Source organism: Mobula hypostoma, chromosome 8 (genome assembly GCF_963921235.1).
Source record: "Mobula hypostoma chromosome 8, sMobHyp1.1, whole genome shotgun sequence".
In the NCBI taxonomy this organism is placed as follows: Eukaryota; Metazoa; Chordata; class Chondrichthyes; order Myliobatiformes; family Myliobatidae; genus Mobula; species Mobula hypostoma.
The window spans coordinates 38,431,040-38,454,125 of NC_086104.1; the positions used below are offsets into that span (position 1 = coordinate 38,431,040).

The 23,086-nt window shown below is 41.2% G+C and overlaps 1 protein-coding gene and 1 long non-coding RNA gene across 3 annotated transcripts in view; one reads left to right on the plus strand and one right to left on the minus strand.

Moving 5' to 3' along the window:
• The window catches only part of LOC134350480 (uncharacterized), a 59,736-nt gene that overhangs the window by 32,219 nt on the left and 4,431 nt on the right, over positions 1–23,086 (minus strand). The window contains exon 2 of the long non-coding RNA XR_010018907.1: positions 13,791–13,884. This is a non-coding gene — a long non-coding RNA (uncharacterized LOC134350480). The remainder of the gene's footprint in view (positions 1–13,790; positions 13,885–23,086) is intronic.
• On the plus strand, positions 1,856–11,999 carry kcng3 (potassium voltage-gated channel, subfamily G, member 3). 2 transcript variants are annotated; one of them, XM_063055022.1, is made up of 2 exons: positions 1,856–2,782; positions 5,482–11,999. In XM_063055022.1, exons 1-2 carry the CDS (start codon positions 2,145–2,147, stop codon positions 6,125–6,127), a joined length of 1,284 nt encoding a protein of 427 aa, XP_062911092.1. In that variant the 5' UTR covers positions 1,856–2,144; the 3' UTR covers positions 6,128–11,999. The 2 variants fall into 2 exon arrangements, with proteins under 2 accessions (XP_062911092.1, XP_062911093.1); XM_063055023.1 differs by having other exon boundaries at positions 1,856–2,752.

Sequence of the window (23,086 nt, forward strand, 5' to 3'; positions counted from 1 at the left end):
AAACAAAAGGAATTGCGTTTTATTTTACACCGCTTTTGCAATACCAAGAGTTTCATAACCATGAGGTCCAACTATTAACTGAAATTACATATTTCGAAGGTTTTGTATGAAACACGTTTATCCAAACAAAATGGCATGTGGTTTGAAGAGCAGTTTATTTTTCAAAGAGTGTGTGGGTGAAATTGGCCGGTATGGACAATATCTTTGTATTTTCGTTTTACCATTTACCATTTTAATGAACTGGAACGAGCTGCCAGCGCAAGTGGTGCATGCGAGCTCGATTTCAACGTTTAAGAGGAGTTTGGATAGGTACATGGATGGTAGGGGTATGGAAGACTATGGTTCCGGTGCAGGTCGGTGGGAGTAGGCAGTTTAAACGGTTTCGGCATGGACTAAATGGGGCTGACGGACCTATTTCGGTGTAGTGCTTTTCTACGTCTCTACGACTCTTATGATTCAAGACCCTTCATTGTGTAAAAGCTTCTCTATTGTTGGTTCAATGACATTCAAAAGTGGCAAAGTGGGTATTCGCACCTAAGATTATACTTGTTAAGGAGGGACGAGTCCTGGTTCCGCTTATAATAGAGGTTAAGGGGAAATACATCGTCTGAATTATTAAAATACTTTTATTACAATGTTAAAACCCATTCCTGTTTTACTTTAAGTAGCTGAATGGTTGATTTAAAAGCCGAAAATGCTTCTTCTAAAGTCACTTGGTGGGGGAAGGAAAATAAAGATTTTGCGGTCGTCATTCGAACGAAATGTCCATTAGCTATCTTTTGAAAATATAGTGTTGCTTTGCAACATCTCAGGAAATGCGGTACTATCTAACCAATATTTCACTAACCTCCTGCTCTGAAAGCACACCCTGAACGCAACATGAAATAATTACGTATAAGGCAAGTACTGTCGCTCCTTTGCAGCAGTACTGATTGTACCTTCAATTACTATTTACTGTCCTTGGGAAATTATATCAGAATTATAGCTTGTGCACATTTGCTCTTCAAAACAAAATATGTGCTACAATTTCCTGACTATGAAATGGATTAACGACAAGGCAACTTCCATCGATTTAATATCTATTAACAGGTGAACATTTGGAGTTATTACTTGTATTACTTTGACCTCATGTGCCCCAGCTCGCAGCTATTCTAAATCAACTATTTTAGGGCAATAATTACTTGCTTTCCCTCCCATTTTTTTCCAAATGTACAGTAAATGAACTATGAGTTTCTTGATCACCGTACACTAGCGCGTATAACAATGAAGCCCAACTATTAATTGAAGTTGCATGTAACCTGGAATACGACAATTCCTGACAAAATCACCGATACTGGAGACAGACATGGTCAGATCAAAGATTTTGTTGGCCAGATTTACAAAACTCTGGTCGGTCTGATGTTCAGCTTGCTCGGTACGAAGTATATTATAGGATCAACGCGCATGAAGAGACACGAAGGGAGATTGAAGAAAAAAGTATGGAAAAGTACATATTCAACTTTTGTCAGGCCTCGGTGGTTCCAAAGTTAATAACATTTGATCTAAAAACCAAATAAATTTCCATCAAAGACAAGTAAACTAAAGCGATTACCGTTTACGTAAAATCGGTTTTTGATAATTAGTCGAAAAGTAAAATCGTGTTCCTAACGGGTAGGAGGCCAACTCTGCCCATTCAATTGTACTATCACAATGATATAGTGATGTACTATCACGAAGACACAGTGGCCCAAATAAGGAAGTTAGAATGTTGGTGTAATATTACGTGTAAGCCCAGATCATTGCTGAGGATGTGATATTACATAGAACCAAGTCGATTGCAGGCTGTAGTTGGAGCGGCGCTGTGGTTAGTGGAAGCCTTACGCGTCATTCTCGTGTTGGAGTCCTGTTTGCATCCCGCCAGTGGGGCTGAAAAGAGAGGGCGCCGACCAACAGCGGCTCCGGGATCAAACGCTGCTCTCGCTCCCCGCGCAGGGAGACGGTCTCAAGCTCCAATTGCCATGCCTGATAACTTTTTGACATCATCAGTGTGGGAACCCAGGGAGGATCTGTGCAAATAAATGTTCCAGGCAGTGAGAGCGAAACCCGTGCGCTTAGTCCACGCTTAGCGGACTGAAAGTAAATTCAGCGTCAGGGATTGGCGTAAAATGAAATTTGGAAGCGGCACTTTGATCCTGAATGTTGGGGGGACCCGATATTCGTTCCCGAAGGATGTAATCAAGGACTTTCCCCTCAGAAGGGTGAGCAGACTTCACAGCTGTGCCTCGGAGAAAGAGGTGCTGGAAGTGTGCGATGACTATGATCACGAAAGGAACGAGTATTTTTTTGACAGGCACTCCGAGGCTTTCGGGTTCATCATGCTGTACGTCAAGTATGGGAAGCTCCGGTTTGTCCCTCACATGTGCGAACTGTCCTTTTACAACGAGTTAATTTACTGGGGACTGGACCGCTCGCACCTCGAATATTGCTGCCAAAGGCGGTTAGATGACAGGATGTCCGACACCTACACCTTCTACTCAGAGGAAGAGGAAGAAATGAAAAAACAGAAGAAGAAGGAGTTAAAAAACAGATCTCAGTTTAATAGGAAATGGCTGGACAGGATGAGGAGGACTTTTGAGGAACCCACCTCGTCTGTAGCGGCCCAGATTCTGGCCACCGTGTCCGTTCTATTTGTTATTGTTTCCATGGTGGTGTTGTGCGCTAGCACTCTGCCAGACTGGAAAACAGCCGAAAACAACAGTGTGGAGGAGCACAGGTACACAGAAAATTTAATGGGACCATCAGGGTATCTATAATTCCTTTTTAATTTATGGTGTTTAGTTTCTTTCTAAATGTAAGTCTTACTCATCTTGGGCTGTGAACGTCCCTTGTCCATGAATGTGTTTTCAAAGTACATTTATGTCATGGTTAAATCTGTGTCTTGTTTTGTCTCTTTTCAGTGTCTTGACTTCACAAAGAAAAACTTAATAAAACACAAACTCCTCGCCCTTCTCCCCGTGTGCAGCTCGGGCTACTGTCGTCTTGCAAATTTAGAATGTCAAATTCATTTGAAATCAGGAAAATAGGGTTGGCTACAGATCTGTCTCTCAAGGTGGCAGACTTGCCTCACTGATTTCTAAGTCAAAGGTTCTAGTTTCACTCCAGAATCTAGGCATGCATTCCATTGAATTTGGGGCCTTTGAGATGAAATAAATCATATGGTGGACAGAGAAGATCTCTTGGGTTACCTACCCAATATTTATCCCTACCGCCATGTTATTCGTGGAAGTTTGATCATTGTAAATTTACTGGTCTTTCACAACTGTAATTCTACTTCCTAGGTAATTTATAAGCTCTTTATAGGGTCGTGAAAGAAGCGTTACGTTCAGTTTTCTCTCCTTCCATGTCTGCCGTTTACCTCTTTGTTGCCTACTCTTTTTCATTGGCACTTGGTTACATCCCGGCAATTCCTGGCATATGCAGTTTGCATTTGCGGAGGATCCCACCGCGAACAAATCATAAACAACAGGTATTCTGCAGATGCTGGAAATTCAAGCAACACACATCAAAGTTGCTGGTGAACGCAGCAGGCAGAAGGGTCCTGACGAAGGGTCTCGGCCTGAAACGTCGACTGTACCTCTTCCTAGAGATGCTGCCTGGCCTGCTGCGTTCACCAGCAACTTTGATGTGTATTGCACGAACAAATCATGTCGGATTTCAAAGGACCAATTCTTAATCGGCCGACTGTGTTTCCAATCAGGCAGATCCTTTTGCGTGCTCGCCGGGAAACTGGATAGAAAATCGACATGTTTCCGCCGAATCCTGCAATCCGCAAACAATATGCAAAATTGAATGTGCATGGGGTGTGATGTAGATCATGTAGTGGCAATTCCATTAGATTTTGCACAATTAATTATCTCAACAGTGAATTTAATTAGTGCAAGAGTACAAATCTCTTCAAAAAAGTATGTCTGTACAATCGTTCACTTCAGACCCTTGTTAAGCTCTGTAAATGCGAACAAGTTTAAGTCGAAGTGCCTTTATTGTGAGCCAAACAATGGGATGCTGCTATTTACCAAACACATACCCAACTGGAAAGTCAATAAATTAGAACACGCCGGCATTTTAACCCCTCCTGAACATTCAGATTGAATGGCACTCCCCTATATATCTTCTCCTTTGTATAATATAAAACATTTCTTTTCACCCAAACTTGGAATTGAATAGTAATTTTCTAAAGTCATGGTTTCTCCACTATTATTGCTTTCATCTCGTTCATATATGTTCCTATTTTTGTATTTAAATGACTTCAAGATCAAGCAAAATCCATGCGTGACTAATATTAATAGCTCAGTGTTTTTAAATATCTCCAAGAAATATCTTTAAAAATTCGATACATTTACCGTGGATCTCCATCCTTGTTTCATCGAGATGGTATGCAAAAATAAAATCCAGCAGCTAATAAAATAACCTTTGCTGATGTAAAGTAGGACAGATAGTTCCCCAGAGAAAAAAAGCCGTGGCTTCACATTCACAGGCTTTTAAACACACATTCTTGCCTGATACCCGTGCATCACTGAATGTGTACAATCTTCCCTTAAAGTCTCGGGAAGACTTAACAGGTCTCCAAGCAACATTCGCCGTTCTCTTGGAGTCCTCGCCAAGAATTGTATCTTCCCATCAGTTCAATCATAGATATTTGCCGTAAGGATCTTTTTTTCCAGAATACAACAAACCCAGTTCGAAAAGTAACTAACTATGATTCGCTTCAGGATGTCCGGAGATACTCAAAGACACTTTATGAAAGCAAGACTATTGTTCTTTTGTGCATTTTTACAACTTCTCATAGCCCAAAACAATACTGAAAACTAAAAGTTAAAAGCCATTCTTGTAAAGCAAAAACGAATCCTGCGAAAGGCGATTAAATTATTAATCTGTACTGGAGTCCAATCGTACAATGGGATTATCACAAATTTAGCAACGTTTTTAAAACATGCCAGATATTACAGTTACACTCAGATTTGTCCCGTACTGCATGCAGTCGAGATTTCTCCCAGGGTTAAAAGATGAATTTGAAACAAAAACATTTTAACGTCCTTGTTGCCAAGTCAGCTGTCACTGATCGTAACTCTTTGAGGAAAAGCTAAAGGTTATTGCAGTGAATTGTATCCCCCGCGAGGAATGGTGCACACTTTTAATATTTTAAGGACAACTATCCGATGGACAATGTAAATCTTTTCAGTGGTATCCACAATGTGTTGTCGGGGCAATAATCGAACAAGGGTATCTATTTACTATCTATTTATTATTTATGGTGCAACTGTAACGAAAACCAATTTCCCCCGGGATCAATAAAGTATGACAATGACTATGACTGTTGCCTAGGAGATAATTTTGAAACTGCCCTTTCACTACATATTGGTTTGTTATGTCATCCAAATATTCATGCATTTTGCTTGAATACTGTTTGCTTGTTTTACTCAATTCTGTATTTTCTGTCTAAAGGATAATCGAAGCGATCTGCATGGGTTGGTTCACGGCCGAGTGCATCGTGAGGTTCCTCGTCTCGAAAAACAAGTGCGATTTTATGAGAAAACCCTTAAACATCATCGACCTGATGGCTATCACCCCGTATTACATTTCAGTACTGATGTCCTTCTTCACTGGGGAGAACTCTCAGTTACAGCGGGCTGGTGTGACTCTCCGGGTCCTGAGGATGATGCGGATATTCTGGGTGATCAAACTTGCTCGGCACTTCATCGGTTTGCAGACTCTGGGCTTGACCCTAAAACGCTGCTACCGGGAGATGGTCATGCTCCTTGTCTTTATCTGCGTCGCTATGGCCATATTTGGCGCCCTCGCCCAGTTGTTGGAAAGCGGGCTTGACCTGGAGGATAAAAATGAAGCATATACCAGTATCCCCGCCTCGTGTTGGTGGGTGATCATCTCCATGACTACTGTGGGTTACGGGGACATGTACCCGTTCACCGTTCCCGGCAGAATCCTGGGAGGAATGTGTGTTGTCAGTGGCATTGTCCTCCTTGCACTGCCCATCACTTTCATCTACCACAGCTTCGTGCACTGTTACCATGAGCTCAAATTCCGGTCCGCTCGCTGCGGTAGAAGCTTATCCTTGGAATACCTAAACTGATGGAGAGGGATGAAGTGAGAGAAACTCAGATTGGCATGGATCAGTTGGGCAGAATGGCCTGTTTCTGTGCTGTGGACTCTTGTAATCAATTGGGGGTCCAGAGGCTGCGTTATAGCAAACCAGCCAGGTTGAGAGGTAGAGGAGATTCGTGGTAGAATGCTCTGGGATCAAAATTCATTGCAAAACAATAAAATGGTCATCAACTCCCAGAAAAGTGATAACATCAGTTTCACTCACAATAATTCCAAGGTTCTGAATAAAACTGAACCTCTCCTACAAACTGAGGGATTATCATTCATATTGATTATTTAACAACCTGTAAACACACATCAGCCAACAAAACTTACTGTGTAAGGAGTGGGGAGAGAGAATGCCAAGAAGACAGGATCCAAGCAGCATTTTCAATTTGCTAAGCATGTGGTGCAGATATTGTTTGATCTAGTAGTCAGTGGGCTAATAGAAGTGACAATTCAAGCTTGAGCTAACCATTGGTGAAATTAGAACCTTTGGAGTTCGGCTTTTTCATCCAATACTGTATGCCTAAAACTAATCTTCAATAAAAATAGCTCCTTATTGTTTTATGTTTGAGCCCATTCACAGCTTGTTAGACTATATAACATGCCAGGAGGAGTTGGTTACTAAGGGAAGGTGCAGGGTACTAGACCACTATTGATTTGCTGGCATCTTCACATTGATGGAACAGGAACCTTGCTTTCAAAGTTAGTGCCAGAAAAAGGCAAACTGTAGAACAGTTAAGAGTAAGGTGCAGCTAGGCTAATCCTCCTTAGAATAGAACTGGAAGAATTAGTTCCTTTGTTCAAATTTTAGCAGATGAACTTGTATTTTGGCCATTTAAGAATACCCTTTTAATTGTTTCTGTCGGTATTTTATATAAAAATTTTCATTTATGTTCCTCAACAAAATACTGGTTTAACGTTGTAGAAAATATTTCTTATTCTGATCTACACAAGAGTGAGTCTAGCATACAATAAGTATACACCAAGAGTTCGACAGACAAATATTCATTACTTTTATAGAACTAGACCAGCAATATGAGTTTTATGGCAACAAAAATAAGGCAGTACAGGCCTATCCAGTGGCAATTGACCAATGTCCAGACATCCCAAAGCCTTTTTACTATTTCCATGATTGGAGCGATAGATGAGTCCAATCCTAACAGCACTCAGGAAATTGAAACTATTCAGAACAAAATGCCCTGTTTGATTCTCACACCATTTATGACCTGAAATATAAATTCCCCACCCTGCGTAGCACCCCCTCCCAACAGCACCACCTCTACCACCAGCAAACTAAAGCTGCAGCATGTGTCATCTACAAAGTAACTGCAGTTATACGTCTGTAATTTTCTAATGACCTCCAAGATCATGAAGCGTAAGGGCTTCAGGTGCATGGGGACACCACCAAATGAATGCTCCCCTCCAAGTCACACAGCATCCTGTTTTGGAAAAACATTGCCAATCCTTCATTGTCATTAGATTGAAATCCTAAATTGCCTTGCCCAAACCACTGTGGGGGCACCTTCACTAATACTGCAGTCCAAGAAGGCGTCTTATTGTCATGTCTTTTAGGGTAATTATGGGTGGGTCTGCCATTGATGCCGAGATGCTTAAGAAGTAATTCAAAAATTGTGTACTCAGCATCTTATGTAATAACTGGGGCAGAAATGAAATTTTTCCTGATGGTTCTGGAATTCCCAGATTAGGTGTAACAAAAGTTACCTCTATGTAAACTCATACATCCTGTTATGTGCACCCACAGACAATATACTTAAAACTGTCTACACTTGAAAACAATTTGTTATTTGGTCTAGATGTGAAAGTAAGAGAAGAAATGGAAGAGGTCATAATATTTCAAACACCTATAGATTAAAGGGTGGTACATGATGATTGGAAAATTGTACATTATACAACTTTGTTTAAAAAGATAGGTGGAGTGAACCCAATAATTATAGACCATTTGCTTTAACATGGGTGGAGGTTAAAGTTCTAAAACCAGTAATCATGGATAGAATTAGCAGTCACTTGGACAAGTGTGGATTAATTAGGGACAGCCAGCGTTGATTTGTTAATGAGAAGTTATATTCAACTGACAACTGAGATGGTGAGGGGAATATATGTAATTGATAAGGAACCACAAAAAAGATTGAAGACCACTGAATAAAAATGGCTCTAGTGGCATGGATAAAAAATTAGCTAAGTAACTAGAAACAAAGAGTAGATATTTTTCGAACTGGAGGGAAGTGTATAATGGAGTTTACCAGCAGATAGTAGAGCAACCACTACTTTCTGCAATGTATACTGTATCAATGAATGGATTTGAGTGACAGGAAGTACATTCCAAATCTGCACATGGCATACAACTTGGAAGAACTGTGAACTATGAGAAAAAAAAACATTCTTCAAGGATACATATTCAACCTGGTAGAATGGTGGACAGGTGGCGGACAAAGTGCGAAATGTGAACTATTAAATTTTGATAGGCAAAGCATTCGCAAAATATATTGCCCAATTCTACAATAGGTATAAAGCAGAGAGGTCTGGGTCTTTATGAAAAATGTTGGTTAAAAGTGGCAGGTCAGTTGAGCAAGCGGTTAAAATGCAAATGGCATTCTGTTTTATAAATAAAGGTACAGAGTACAAAAGCACAGAAAAAAAAAATGGACCTTTATAAAATATTGGTTTGGACACAACTGAAGAACTGTGTCTGTTTCTGGGTGCTGATTTTTTTTTCAATATGCATAAAGATATGAAGAAATAGAATTATAGGCACCAGAACCAGAAGTGGTAAGAGGTGAAGCTTTCTTTACTCAACAAGTGGTTGGGATGTGGATTCAATGGCATGAGAAGTACCAAGGGCAGATTCAATTGTACCATCAGAATAAATATCTGAAAAAAGAAATTCACAAGTTTTATAAAGAATGGGTGTGAGCAGGTGGTGGAACCAACTACAGTGCTCTTTCATAGATTTGGTCATGCGTCATTGATTAGCTATCAAAAATATGAAAAAAGACCTATTAGTACATAAAATAGTCTTAAGCAAAATTACGGCAAACCAAAATATGTATTATAAATATGTGAAGAGCAAAAGATAAGTAAGGAAAGAATAAGGTCTATGAAAGGCCAAAAAATAGGCTAATGTGTATGAAAAAAAATTGGTATGGATCTGAAAGTGATAATGCAGGAATTGCAGTGAAAAAGGCAGACCGTGAAATACTGAACGCAGTAAACATAATGATTGAAAAATACTGAGGGATCTAGTTCTTTGTTGTGCCTTATATTGTTGGTGAGAAAACTATTTGTAAGTCAATAGTATTAACCATTATTTAAAACATACAGGATAGAATGATAAATAAATCCTGGGAAGGACATATCTAAAAACTTTATCTTATTTTTAAATAGTAAAAGGAGGGTTGATAATGATTGCATGGTTATAAAAACATTTACTACAGCCATTGACAAGCTTTCAGATGGTAGACTTTTCAATAAAGTAAAACCCCATCACTTCCCAAAGAAAATGGCATTCTGGGATCAAGGTTGGCCCAGTGATAGAAAGCAAAGAATTTTGGGCAAGCTGATTTTTTAATGACTGTAAGACTCTTTTCAATGGAGTTCTGCAGGGTTCAATGTGAAAAATTGGCAGCTGTATGTAACTCAATTGGTAATGTTCTGAGTTGGAAGACTGTAGGTCCAATTCCCAATCCAGAGATCTGAGCTCAAAATGTAGCCTGACATTCCAAAGCAGTATTGAAGGAGCAATTGGATTTAGGATTAGGTGTTAAACATCCACTCCAACTGCTCCCTCAGATAAGCGTTAAATATCCCATCACAATACCTCAAAGAAGAATAGAATTATTCTGCTGGTGACCTGGCCAAATTTAAGAATCTTTAAAAAAAACACTGGTTATTATCAGCTGAAGAAGATTATTGAGCACAAATTGACTTCTGCATTTATTATGTTACACACTGAATATATTTAAAAAATCATCACTGGTTTTAAGTACTTTGGAGAGTGCTTAATCAGGATTGCTGTATAGTTGCAAGTTTTCTTTGTTAAAGCTCTTTGGGAGGGAAGTAGATTAAGACGTTTACAATTTATATAAAACTGGCCAAGTGACTGACAGCGAAGAGGGAAACTATTGTGAATGGCATTACTGTATCAGTGAATTGGTCAGGTGGGTAAAATGGAATTCAACTATAAGAAATGTGAGGTATTGCACTGGGAGATCAAACAAGACAAGAGGATAGGTTCATGTCTTGTTCAGTTGAGTTCATAAGATGCGTTTAAGTGCAGAGGGATCTGGGAATGCTTGGTCCCAGAGCCCTGCATTAAGATATTAAAATTGAGCATGTAGGAGTTAGTATGATCTGAATTACTGTTCAACCACAGTGGGAATATTTCATGTAGTTCAGGTGAGAGGGTACACATGAGAGTATTTAAAACGCCTGGACTGAATTTAGTTGGGGGATAGCTGCAGGAAGTAGAAGCTTTCATCACGTATAGAAACATGTGTGGACAGGACTTGATTTGCAGTAACCTACAAAAAAGATTCAACTGGATACTCCTCCTTAGCCAGCCGAATGATCTCCTGTATAGGAAAGTGAAACTGGGGGAGAAGATAAGATGGACATCCACGACCAAATTTTCCTCAAGTTTCTGAGCAGCTGAAGAACTGCATTTTTTCCTGAGATCAGATTCAAAGCCACAATAGGACACTTCAAGCAGCCAGTTACGATATGTTAAGCATGCCCTGAACAGAAATAATCTTAAATAACATCCAGATGAGCAACCCTGTGAAGCATTCACCAAAACTTTTAATTAAATCTGCTCTGAAAATAAATTGAGAAAATCTGATGCAGTCTTTCAGAAACCGAGGGGAAAATGAGAAATATTAATCTCCGTGGAGCACATCTCTAGTTGAAATGGTCAAAGCAAAGTATAATCCAGAGTAAAACGCAATGGGGAAATCAAAAGAAAGTGACTTTTCCTCAATTATCTCACAGACTGCAGTAAACTTTGTTTTAACATGGACTTCCCAAACCTTTGCAACTTTCCATTAGATTTGGTCAAAGTTGACCCCCAGTTTCTAGACTAAGGCAATAACCAGTGTACAGGGATCTCTATAAGTAAGCTTCAGAGCCTGACTACCCATCCATCTCCCAACGTTCTTGAATCTTGCAGAAATAATCGCAATGTAAACCTAGAGAACCGTTCTAAATACAGCAACCTGATTTCTTTTCAGGATGATTCCAACAGCAGCACAAAGCACAAATGAAAGAGTATCCCTGGTGGCAACAAGAGTCTTAAACAAGCAGCAGATAGATGTGCAGTGATTTGCCACATGGTTGCCTTCACTGGAATTGAACTGAATGATTGAGGTTCAAAAGATATACTGCTGGAGGAACTCAGTGGGCCAAGCAATATATGTGGAGGCAAAGGGATGGTTGGCATTTTGGGTCATGATCTTGCACTAGGGCTCCTGATAATGGATCTCAACCATCCCTTTTCCTCCACAGATTCTGCCTGACCCACTGAGTTCCTCTAGATTTTGGCATCTGCATTCTCTTGTATCTCTGAATGATTGTGGTGGAAGGTGTAAATCATTTAAGCAGACCAGGTCCCTCCCCTGCAAGTGAATGCAGATGGATCGGCGAAACTGCAGATTCCTGTGGATTGTTGGGAGGGAGAGAAGGAGTGAAGTAACGAAGCAAATTCAGCTGCCGCAGGTTACGATTCTATTGATGAATCAACACATTCCTGGAAGATATTCAAGACAATTGCAGATTTTTGTAAAAGATAATTCCTTGTTTTAGCCCTAATATTCTGTTTTCCAGCTTATTTGCAGAAAATATATTTAAAAATATTAAAATCATTTGGTACATACAACAAGCTTCAAACCAATTTATTTGTAATTTTGTAGTAAACTGTATTTTCTATACCACTAAAACCCGAGCTTTTCTTTGAATAAAAAACATAATATTGGACCATTGTGAGTGACACAAGCATCATAAAAATGTGGCAAGGTATTTATCAAAAGCTGCAGATTTCATAATTTTCTGAATAGGCAGCTTGTGGAGATTCCCAAATGGGGTTTGTCCTTGTCATGAAGTCCAATGATCAAGCAACTCTCTTTCTACAAGTTTAGAAATTAACTTCCTAATCCAGAATAACTTCAATGCAAAAGTTGCAGTAGACAATTTTCAGATATGGACTTTTTAAATTCCCAAGATGCAGCCCACAGAAAGTTTGGGCCAAGTGTAAACTTCAAGAGGAACAAATTTAGAGGTGAAGTTTTCTGATGATCTTTACAATTACCGCAAAGCCAACGACGAAAGTAAGTTGGTAAGGCACATCAGTCAGAACGTCACTGATATAATCATTTTTTATATCACAATGCCCAAATAAAAAATAAACTACTTTCACTCTGTGGCAGATGGACAGCTTACATTTTAAGGACAACCACCTTGTGCTTATTTTCATAATCTCAATATAAAGTCCTACACCTTTATTTATAATGATGACTAATTATGTAAACCATTCTGACAATCAAAACTGATTAAGCCAAAAACACCTGTGCATTAAGAAGAACATGTGCAATTGGAGGAGGTAACGTAGGTGGTTCCCATTCGGATTAATGAAGAAATTAGTTGACAGGTTTAGCTGCAGATGCAAAAGAAGTAGAATGTTCACTAAGTTTCTTTCCAATACACCCATTACTTTAAAAGAATAATTGCACAACTATTTCTTCAGGACTTATGCAAGCTTTCCACTGAGAGAATGCAGGATTGTAACCTTATGGAATTTCCAGGCATAGATATTTAACATTACTGATTGATCACCAGTGAAACTGTGCATAGTAAATCAGAGTCTCATTCCTGCTAGTTTCTGTTACTTTCATGATCTGTTATTCTACTCTTTTGTCTTTTACTCAGGTTACTTTCTTTTGCCATTCGATAGAAAGCACATTGGCTCCATTTGAATTAGCAATGGCGGGATTCCCAATCTCACTTTGGAATTCGCTTCACATATAAGGGTCTTGTAATTTTCCAGCACTTTTCACAGACTCAGTAAATATGGAAGTCCTTTATAGTCAATGAAGTAGAGTTCAATTGTCATCACTTGTAATGCAGGAAACACAGCACTCAAACTGCACAGAAAAATTGCTCAAAAACAGCAGTTATTGAATATTTCAACCAAATAATTTTAGTGACTTAATTGAGGGATTAATGTTGGTGAGGTAAAAAGGTGTAACTTCAAAATGGCATCTGTGAGATCTTCTTCTTTATGTCCACATAACAGAAGAGATGGCTCTCTGCATAATACCCCTTATAAGGATGGCACCTCTGACAATGCCCACTCTTAGGGCATCAGGTTCATATTTTAAGGATTGGATTCATCTCCTACTTTAGACATTACACCTCCAATATAGTTATGTAAAATTGTAAGGATATTTAACCCTAAAAGAAATGTAATGTAAATCACAAGTAAACTTCATCACCATGCTCTGGGCTAATAAGCAGAGTCATTCATTACTTGACAGTTAATCTGTTTTATCAATTCCAAACATATTAACAGTGCATCAAGTGTATTAGTTATAATTGTCAGATATAAATGTATCTAAAAGGAAGCAGCAACACATAAAGACCTGAATTTGCCTTTGATATCTTTTTCTCTTACTGTGTTCCTCCTTGTTCTTCAGTAATCCCCAGAGGCTGATTATGCCTTGATTCATTCAAGATCTGAGAATCAGAATGAGAATTAGGTTAGTTATCATTGACACAGAGTGTCATGAACTTTGTTGTTTTGCAGCAGCAGTAGAATGCAATACATAAAATATACTAAAAACACACACACGAGCCAGCTGGTGGTGCAGTGGCATCAGCACTGCACTTCAAGGCAGATGGTCCTGAGTTTGAATCCGGCTGGGTCCCAACCTGCAGCAGTATCTGCGCGGGAGAAAAGACTGGCAATCTCTTCCATATCTTGCCAGGAAAACCCAATGGACAACTACACTTCCAGAGGATCACCGTGAGTCGACGATGACTCAACGGCACTCAACAACAACACCAAGATACACAGTCTATAGACACCCAGTGGCTACTTTATTAGGTTCACCTGGTGCAGTAGTTGTTCAGATCAACAATCAGATTGGGGAGAAATGTGATCTAAGTGACTTTGACCACGGGATGATTGTTGGTGCCACTTTGGGTGGTCTAGAATCTATGCTTCATGATAAACTCTTTGTGGTGCTTGGACATAGCAATCTTGTCACACTCTTGTTCCCGCATTCTGGAACACCTAATGATACGTGTCAACTATTCTGCCTACCAACAGAGCTCTCCTTTGTGATCCTGACCAACCACAGATTATATATCACCAAAGGCTGATGTTGAGCAAGTACTCGAGGTATTGACTATTGCGATCAGCAAATAAGAAATACTTCAATTCATAATCGGAGGCTTCAATCAGGCTCCTTTAAAGAAATCCCAGCCCACTATCATTGGTATATCACCTGCAGCACAAGAGGTCTCAAAACACTCGACCACTATGATAAGGAATGCCTACCGTTTAATCCCTAGACCGCATGTCAGGAAATCTGATCATCTGACTTGCTCCTTCAACCTGCATACAGGCAGAAGCTAAGGATCAAGACTCCAGACTTAAGAATAACAAAGAGGTGGTTAGGGGAGGCAGAGGAATGACTACAAGATTGCTTTGAGTCAGTGGACTGGACCATGTTCAAGGACTCATCAGAAGATCTGAACAAATTCACCATGGTTGTCACAGACTTTATAAAGACAGTCATAGACAAGTTTCCCCCCCCCCCCAAAAAATCATTCAGAGTCTTCCCCAACCAGAAGCCCTACATGAACCATGAGATCTGCAATCTGCTGAGAACCAGATCAGTGGCATTCAGGTCTGGTGACCAAATAAAATACTAGGGGTCCAGGTCTGACCACCAGAAGTCATCTCCTGTGCGAGGTGGACTTTTATGTTTGCTTTGACTGTCAAAACCTGGAGGCACCTTCACAAACTCCCACAGCTCCTAAAAGCCCTGTGATTTCAGTCTATGTTACTGTTCGTCCATCGTTGACGTCGATGAGGACCTCGACACCATAATGATGGTGTCGAGACTTGCGCGTGATTTGGATTTAAGTGAGGGAGAGTTGCACAGCGTCAGCCTCACTCTCTCTTCCCAATTCCCATCTGGGTCCAGTGGCAAGACAGAGTCTAGACGGCTGGAAATGGGACTAGGCGCAGTGGATGACCAGGACGTCTTCTGTGTCTTGTCCTGCTCTACACGTTCCATGACGCTTGCAGAGACCGCCTTCTTGACCGTTGGACCTTCCATTGGTCTCATCCACTCAATCCGCCAGAGTCTGTCTTCACGTGCTGGGATTTCAGTCTATAAGGCCAATGTGATAGCATTCTTCGGGAGGATAAGCCCAAGGAAAGCATCTGGTCCAGACAGGGTACCTGGCCAAGTACTAAAGACCTGTGCTGATCAACTGGCTGGAGTGTTCACTGGATCTTAAATTTCTTGCTTCAGCAGTTTGAGGTACCCACCTGCTTCAAGCAGACTTCAATTATACCAGTGCCTAATAAGAACATGGTACCTTGCCTCAATGACTGTCGACACTTACATCCACTCTGATGAAGTGCCTTGAGAGTTTGGTGACTAAACATATCATCTCCTGCTTGAGAATCAACTTGGATTGCTCCAATTTGCCCAATGTCACAACAGGTCAATGGCAGATGCCATTTCATTGGCTCTTCACTCAACCCTGGAACATCTGGAGAGTGAAGGTGCATACATCAGGATGCTCTTCATTGACTACACTTCAGCATTCAATGCCATCATTCCCTCAAAACTAATCAATAAGCTCCATGGCCTAGGCCTCAATATTTCCTTGTGCAACTGGATCCTTGATTTCCTCACTTGCAGATCCCAGTCAGTTTGGATTGGCAACAACATCTCCTCCACAATCTCCATCAGCACAGGCACACCACAAAGCTGTGTGTTTAACCTCCTGCTCTACTCGCTTTATACTGTGAGGCTAAGCACAGTACTAAAACTGTACTTAAATTTGTTGATGACAGCACTGTCGTTGATCAAATCAAAGATGGTGACAAATCAGCATATACGAGGGAGATTGAAAATCGGGCTGACTAGTGCCACAACAACTTCTCACTCAATGTCAGCAAGATCAAAGAGCTGATTATTGACTTCAGAAGGAAGAAATCAGAGGCTCATGAGCCAGTCCTCATCGGGAGACCGGGGGTGGAGAGGCTCAGCAACTTTAAATTTCTCCGTGTTATCATTTCAGAGGATCTGTCCTCAGTCCAGCATCTAAGTGCCGTTGCAAAGAAAGCACAGCAGCGTCTCGACTTTCTTAGAGGTTTGCAAAGATTAAGCATGTCATCTAAAACTTTGACAAGCTTCTATCGATGTGCGGTGCTGAGTATATCGACTGCTTACATTATGGCCTGAGTTTACAGAGAATGGTGTGAAAAACAAAAAACGTTCGGTGCGCAGCAGATCTGTGGGTGAAAATGCCTCGTTAATGAGAAAGGTCAGAGGAGAATGGCCTGACTGGTTACATGTTACAACAGTGGTGTGCAGACGAGCATCTCCAAATACCCAACTTGCCAAACCTTGAAGTGCGTGGGTTACAACAGCAGAAGTCCACAAACATGCACTCAGTGGCTCTGTGGCCACGTTATTAGGTACAAGAAGTGTCTACCCACTGAGTTTTCTTTCCAGCAGCTTGTGATTCCATCTGCAGTCTCTTCTGTCTTCGTGTGGATGATATACTCCACTGACTGAAGCTTGTTGAGCATAATAAAATTTTGTTGCTGGAATCTTGACCTGACCTGCCAATAGATTTGGGGGATTTTGTGAAGACTGGTTTGGTACAAATTATGTTCTCAGTATTATTTATTTACTTATTTATTATATTGATATTAGTATTATTAGTTTTTTTATATTTGCACATTTTGTCTTCTTTTGCATATTGGTTGTTTGTCAGTGTTTATTTGTGTGTAATTTTTTCATCAATTCTATTGTATTTCATTAGTTTTTACAGTGAATACCTGCAAAAGAACTGAATTTGAAGGTAGTATGTTTACTTTGAACTTTGAGGATGTGTTGGGATGGAGTCAGGAACAGGTATCAAAAAGAGAATTCTGATTGAGGAAAAGTTTAAATTACTCTTTCCAGTGGCTAATGACCAGCTCTCTATCCTTGCGATCTCTTCTACTCTTGCCTCTCAGTAAATTTGATATTTGGGCCATAATTATCTCGATAGCACTGCAGAATGCATGCTATGGTTATTGTCTAGCTATTCGATTGTCTGTACCTTTTTTCCATCCACCACGAGTTCTTTAGTTACAAAGTTTTTTTGAAATACCTCAACCTATAGACATCTGTAGAATTGTTTCTTTTTCCACAATGGCGTCTCCAGTTTAGGAATGTCTTGAGTTGTGATTGATTACCTCCAGAACCTCCTTATTGTTCTTATAAATCCAGTATCAGTTTTGGGTTCCAGTGCAGAAGTTTACAGGCTCTTCTCAAATGCTAATTATGGTGGAATTAGAGCAGATGATGCACTTTCGACCTCTATGGTACATGTTGTCTGGGCCATCACCATGATATGCAGAATGGTGACTTTTCATAAATATCGCAGTATGGTGTTGTAAAAAGACAGTAAAATAACATTTCTGAGGGGTTTTTTTGAATAATTATTTTGAGTTGTTTTTCAAGTAAGGTTTCAAATTCAAACAAATGGACAGTTCTTATTTTTTAAGGTAGGAAGCAGTCCCCTCGGTGACTGTCAGGAGAGGGAGAGGGAAAGGGAAAAGGCAACTGGTGCAGAGTACCCTGTGACTGTTCCCCTCAGTAATGTATACCGCTTTGGATAGAGTTGGGGGGTGGGGGGGAGGGGTTGACCTGCTAGGGGGAAGTTGCAGCAATCAGGTCTCTGGCACTGAGTCTGGTTCTGTGGCTAAGAAGGGAAGGGAGGAGAGGGGGAGTGCAGTAGTGACAGACGATACCATAACTAGAAGAGAAGGAAGCAGATTCTGTGAACGTGAAAGTAACACCCAAGTGGTATGTTGCCTTCCAGGTGCCAGGATCAGGAATGTCCTGAATCGGGCCCATGGAATTCTAAAGGGGGAGGGTGAACAGCTGGAAATCGAGGTACATATTGGTGCCGAAGACATAGGTAGGGAAAGGGTGTAAGTCCTGAAGAGAGAATATAAGGAATTAGACAGGAAGCTGAAAAGCAGGACCTCCGGGGTAGCAACCTATGGATTGGTGGCTATGCCATGTGCCAGTGAGGGTAAGAATAGGATGATTTGGTAGATGAATGCATGGATGAGGAATTGGTGCAGTGGGCAGGCTTTCAGATTTCTGGATCATTAGGATCTGTTCTAGAGAAGGTATGACCTATACAGAAAGGATGGGTTACACCTAAACCTGAAGGGGTCCAATATCCTTACTAGGTTTGTTAGGGTTTAAACTAATTTGGCTTGAGGATGGGAACCAGAGTGATAAAGCTGAAGATGGGGCAGTGTGTAGTGAGACCGTGAGAAAAGACAGGCAAATAATAGGGCAAAATTGCAGTCAGTTGAATGAGTTAAAGTGTAATAAAATCAAAAAGGGTGATGAGTATAGGACTGAAGGTGTTATATTTAAATGCATGCAGTATATGGAATAAGGCAGATGATCTTGTAGTGCAGTTAGAGATTGGCAGGTGTGACATTGTGGGCATCTCTGAATCATGGCTGAAAGAAGATCATAGTTTGGAGTTTAACATCCAAGGATACACATTCTATCAAAAGGAAAGGCACGCAGGCAGAGATAGGCTTTATTGGTAAAAAAATGAGATCAAGTCCTTAGAAAGAGGTGACAAAATCAGAAGGTATAGAATCCCTGTGGATAGAGTTAAGAAACTGCAAGGGTAAAAAGGCTCTGATGGGAGTTATATACAGGCCTCTGAACAGAAGCCAGGATGTGGGCTACAAATTACAAAGGGATCTTGAAAAGGTATGTAAAAAGGCCAAGGTTGTGTTAGTCATGGGGGATTTCAATATGCAAGGAGAGTGGGAAAATCAGATTGGTACTGGATTACAAGAATGGGAATTTATAGAATGTCTATGTGATGGCCTTTTAGAGTAGTTTGTGGTTGAGCCCACTAGGGGAATGGCAACTCTGGATTGGGTGTTATGTAATGACTCAGATTTGAACAGGAAGCTTAAGGTAAAGGAATCCTTATAGGGCAGTGATCATAATATGTTAGAATTCACCCTGCAGTTTCAGAATATACCTTGAGCCTTGAAGGAGAAGCTAAAATCAGATGAATGAGAGAGGAGCTGGCCAAAGACGACTGGAAGTGGACACTAGCAGGGATAATGGCAGAGCACCAATCGTTGGTGTTTCAGCGGGAAATTCGGAAGGTGCAGGAAGGATACTGTACTTCACAAAGATGAAGAAGTATTCTAAAGAGAGGATGAGGCAACCGTGGCTGACAAGGAAAGTCAAAGAGAACATAACAACAAAAGAGAAGCATACAATATAGCAAAAACTAGTGGGAAGGTAGAGGATTGGGAAACTTTTAAAAACCAACAGAAGGCAACTCAAAAAGCCATAAACGCAGTAAAGATCAAACATGTAGGTATGCTAACAATAACGAGAATACAAAAATTTTTATCAGATATATTCCATAAGGAGTAAAAGTGAGATGAGTATGGATAGTGGACCACTGGAAAACGACACTGCAGAGGCAGTAAGGGGGGGGGAAACAAATGGCAGAGGAACTTAAGTATTTTGTGTCAGTCTTCACTGTGGAAGACACTAACAGAATGCCAGATATGTATGTATATCAGCAGGAGGAAGTGAGTGTTCTTGCTATTACTAAAGAGAAGGTGCTTGGGAAACTGAAAAGTCTGAAGGTAGACAAGTCACCTGGACTAGATGGACTACACACCAGGATTCTGAAAGAGGCAGCTAAAGAGATTTTGGAGGCATTAGTTGGCCCCCAACCAACACATATTCCACTCTCCCCTCCTACCCCTCCTCACAGCCCCCACCTTGCTCTCATGACTATACCCCTTTCCCACACGAAACCACCATGGTGGGCTTCACAGCTGAGAAGACAGCTGAAACGTCTCAACCCAAGCAAGGCTGCAGGCCCGGATGGTGTCAGTACCAGGGTGCTCAAAGCCTGTGCCCCTCAGCTACGTGGAGTACTTCACCATGTCTTCAACCTGAGCCTGAGTCTCCAGAGGGTTCCTGTGCTGTGGAAGACGTCCTGCCTTGTCCCTGTGCCGAAGACGCCGCGCCCCAGCGGCCTCAATGACTACAGACCGGTGGCATTGACCTCCCACATCATGAAGACCCTGGAGAGACTTGTTCTAGAGCTGCTCCGGCCTATGGTTAGGCCACACTTAGATCCCTTCCAGTTCGCCTACCAGCCCTGACTAGGAGTTGAGGATGCCATCGTCTACCTGCTGAACCGTGTCTACGCTCACCTGGATAAGCCAGCGAGCACTGTGAGAGTCGTTTTTTGACTTCTTCAGTGCGTTCAACACCATCCGCCCTGCTCTGCTGGGGGAGAAGCTGACAGCGATGCAGGTGGATGCTTTCCTGGTGTCATGGATTATTGATTACCTGACTGGCAGACCACAGTAGGTGTGCTTGCAACACTGTGTGTCCGACAGAGTGATCAGCAGCACTGGGGCTCCACAGGGGACTGTCTTGTCTCCCTTTCTCTTCATTATTTACACCTCGGACTTCAAATACTGCACAGAGTCTTGTCATCTTCAGAAGTTTTCTGATGACTCTGCCACAGTTGGATGCATCAGCAAGGGAGATGAGGCTGAGTACAGGGCTATGGTAGGAAACTTTTGTCACATGGTGTGAGCAGAATTATCTGCAGCTTAATATGAAAAAGGCTAAGGAGCTGGTGGTAAACCTGAGGAGGGCTAAGGCACCGGTGACCCCTGTTTCCATCCAAGGGGTCAGTGTGGACATGGTGGAGGATTACAAATACCTGGGGATACGAATTGACAATAAACTGGACTGGTCAAAGAATACTGAGGCTGTCTACAAGAAGGGTCAGAGCCATCTCTATTTCCTGAGGAGACTGAAGTCCTTTAACATCTGCCGGACGATGCAGAGGATGCTCTACGAGTCTGTGGTGGCCAGTGCGAACATGTTTGCTGTTGTGTGCTGGGGCAGCAGGCTGAGGGTAGCAGACACCAACAGAATCAACAAACTCATCTGTAAGGCCAGTGATGTTGTGGGGATGGAACTGGACTCTCTGACGGTGGTGTCTGAAAAGAGGATGCCGTCCAAGTTGCATGCCATCTTGGACAATGTCTCCCATCCACTACATAATGGACTAGTTGGGCACAGGAGTACATTCAGCCAGAGACTCATTCCACCAAGATGCAACACAGAGCGTCATAGGAAGTCATTCCCGCCTGTGGCCATCAAACTTTACAACTCCTCCCTGGGAGGGTCAGAAACCCTGAGCCAAAAGGCTGGTCCTGGACTTATTTCCTGGCATAATTCACATATTATTATTTAATTATTTATGGTTTTATTACTATTTAATTATTTATGGTGTAACGAAAACCAATTTCCCTCAGGATCAATAAAGTATGACTATGACTATGACTATGATTATGATCTTTCAAGAATCACTAGATTCTAGAAAGGTTCCTGAGGACTGGAAAATTGCAAATGTCGTGCCACTCTTTAAGAAGGGAGAGAGGCAGAAGAAAGGAATTACAGGCCAAATAACCTGACTTCAATGGTTTGAAAAAAGTTGGAGCCTGTTATTAAGGATGAGGTTTTGGGCTACTTGGAGGGACATGATATATTAGGCCAAAGTCGACATGGTTTTCTAAAGGGGAAATCTTGCCTGACAAACCCATTGGAATTCTTTGAAGAAATAACAGGCAGGATAGACAAAGAGGAGTCAGTGGATGTTGTTTATTTGGATTTTCAGAAGTCCTTTGACAGGGTGCCACATGTGAGGCTTCTTAATAAAATAAGAGCCCATAATATTACAGGGATGGATAGAAGATCGGCTGACTAACAGGACGCAAAGGGGTGGCAATAAATGAGGCCTTTTCTTGTTGGCTGCTGGTGACTCGTGGTGTACAAAGAGGATCAGTGTTAGGTTGCTTCTTTTCACATTGTAGGTCAATGATTTTAATGAAAGAATTGAAAGCTTTGTGGCCTAGTTTGCAGATCATACAAAGATAGGTTGAAGGGCAGGTTGTGTTGATGAAGCAGGGAGGCTGCAGAAGAAGTTAGACAGATTGCGAGGATGGTCAAAGAAGTGGTTAATGAATGTAGGGAAGAGCATGTTCATGCATTTTGGCAGAAGAAATAAACGTGTGGACTACTTTGTAAACAAGGAGAAAATTTTAAAAAATCAGAGGTGCAAAGACACTTGGGAGTCCTCATGCAGGATTCCCTTCATGTTAATTTTCAGGCTGAGTCATAGGTAAGGAAGGCAAATACAACGTAAGCATTCATTTTGAGAGGACGAGAATACAAAAGCAAGGATGTAATTCTGAGGCTTTATAAGGCGTTAGTTAGACCATATTTGAAGTATTGTGAGCAGTTTTGGACCCCTTATCTACAAAAGGATGTAATGAAATTGGACAGAGTCCAGAGCTGGTTCATGAGAATGATTCCAGGAATTAAAGGGTTATCATATGAGGAGCATTTGATGACTCTGGGCCTGTACTCGCTGGCATTTAAAAGAATGATGGGGGATTTCATTGAACCCTATCAAATATTGAAAGGTCTTGATAGGGTGGATGTTTCCTATAGTGGGGGAATCTAGGACCGGAGGGCGCAGCCTCAGAAATGAGCCATGTCCATTCAGAACAGATATGAGGAAAATCTGTGGAATTCTTTGT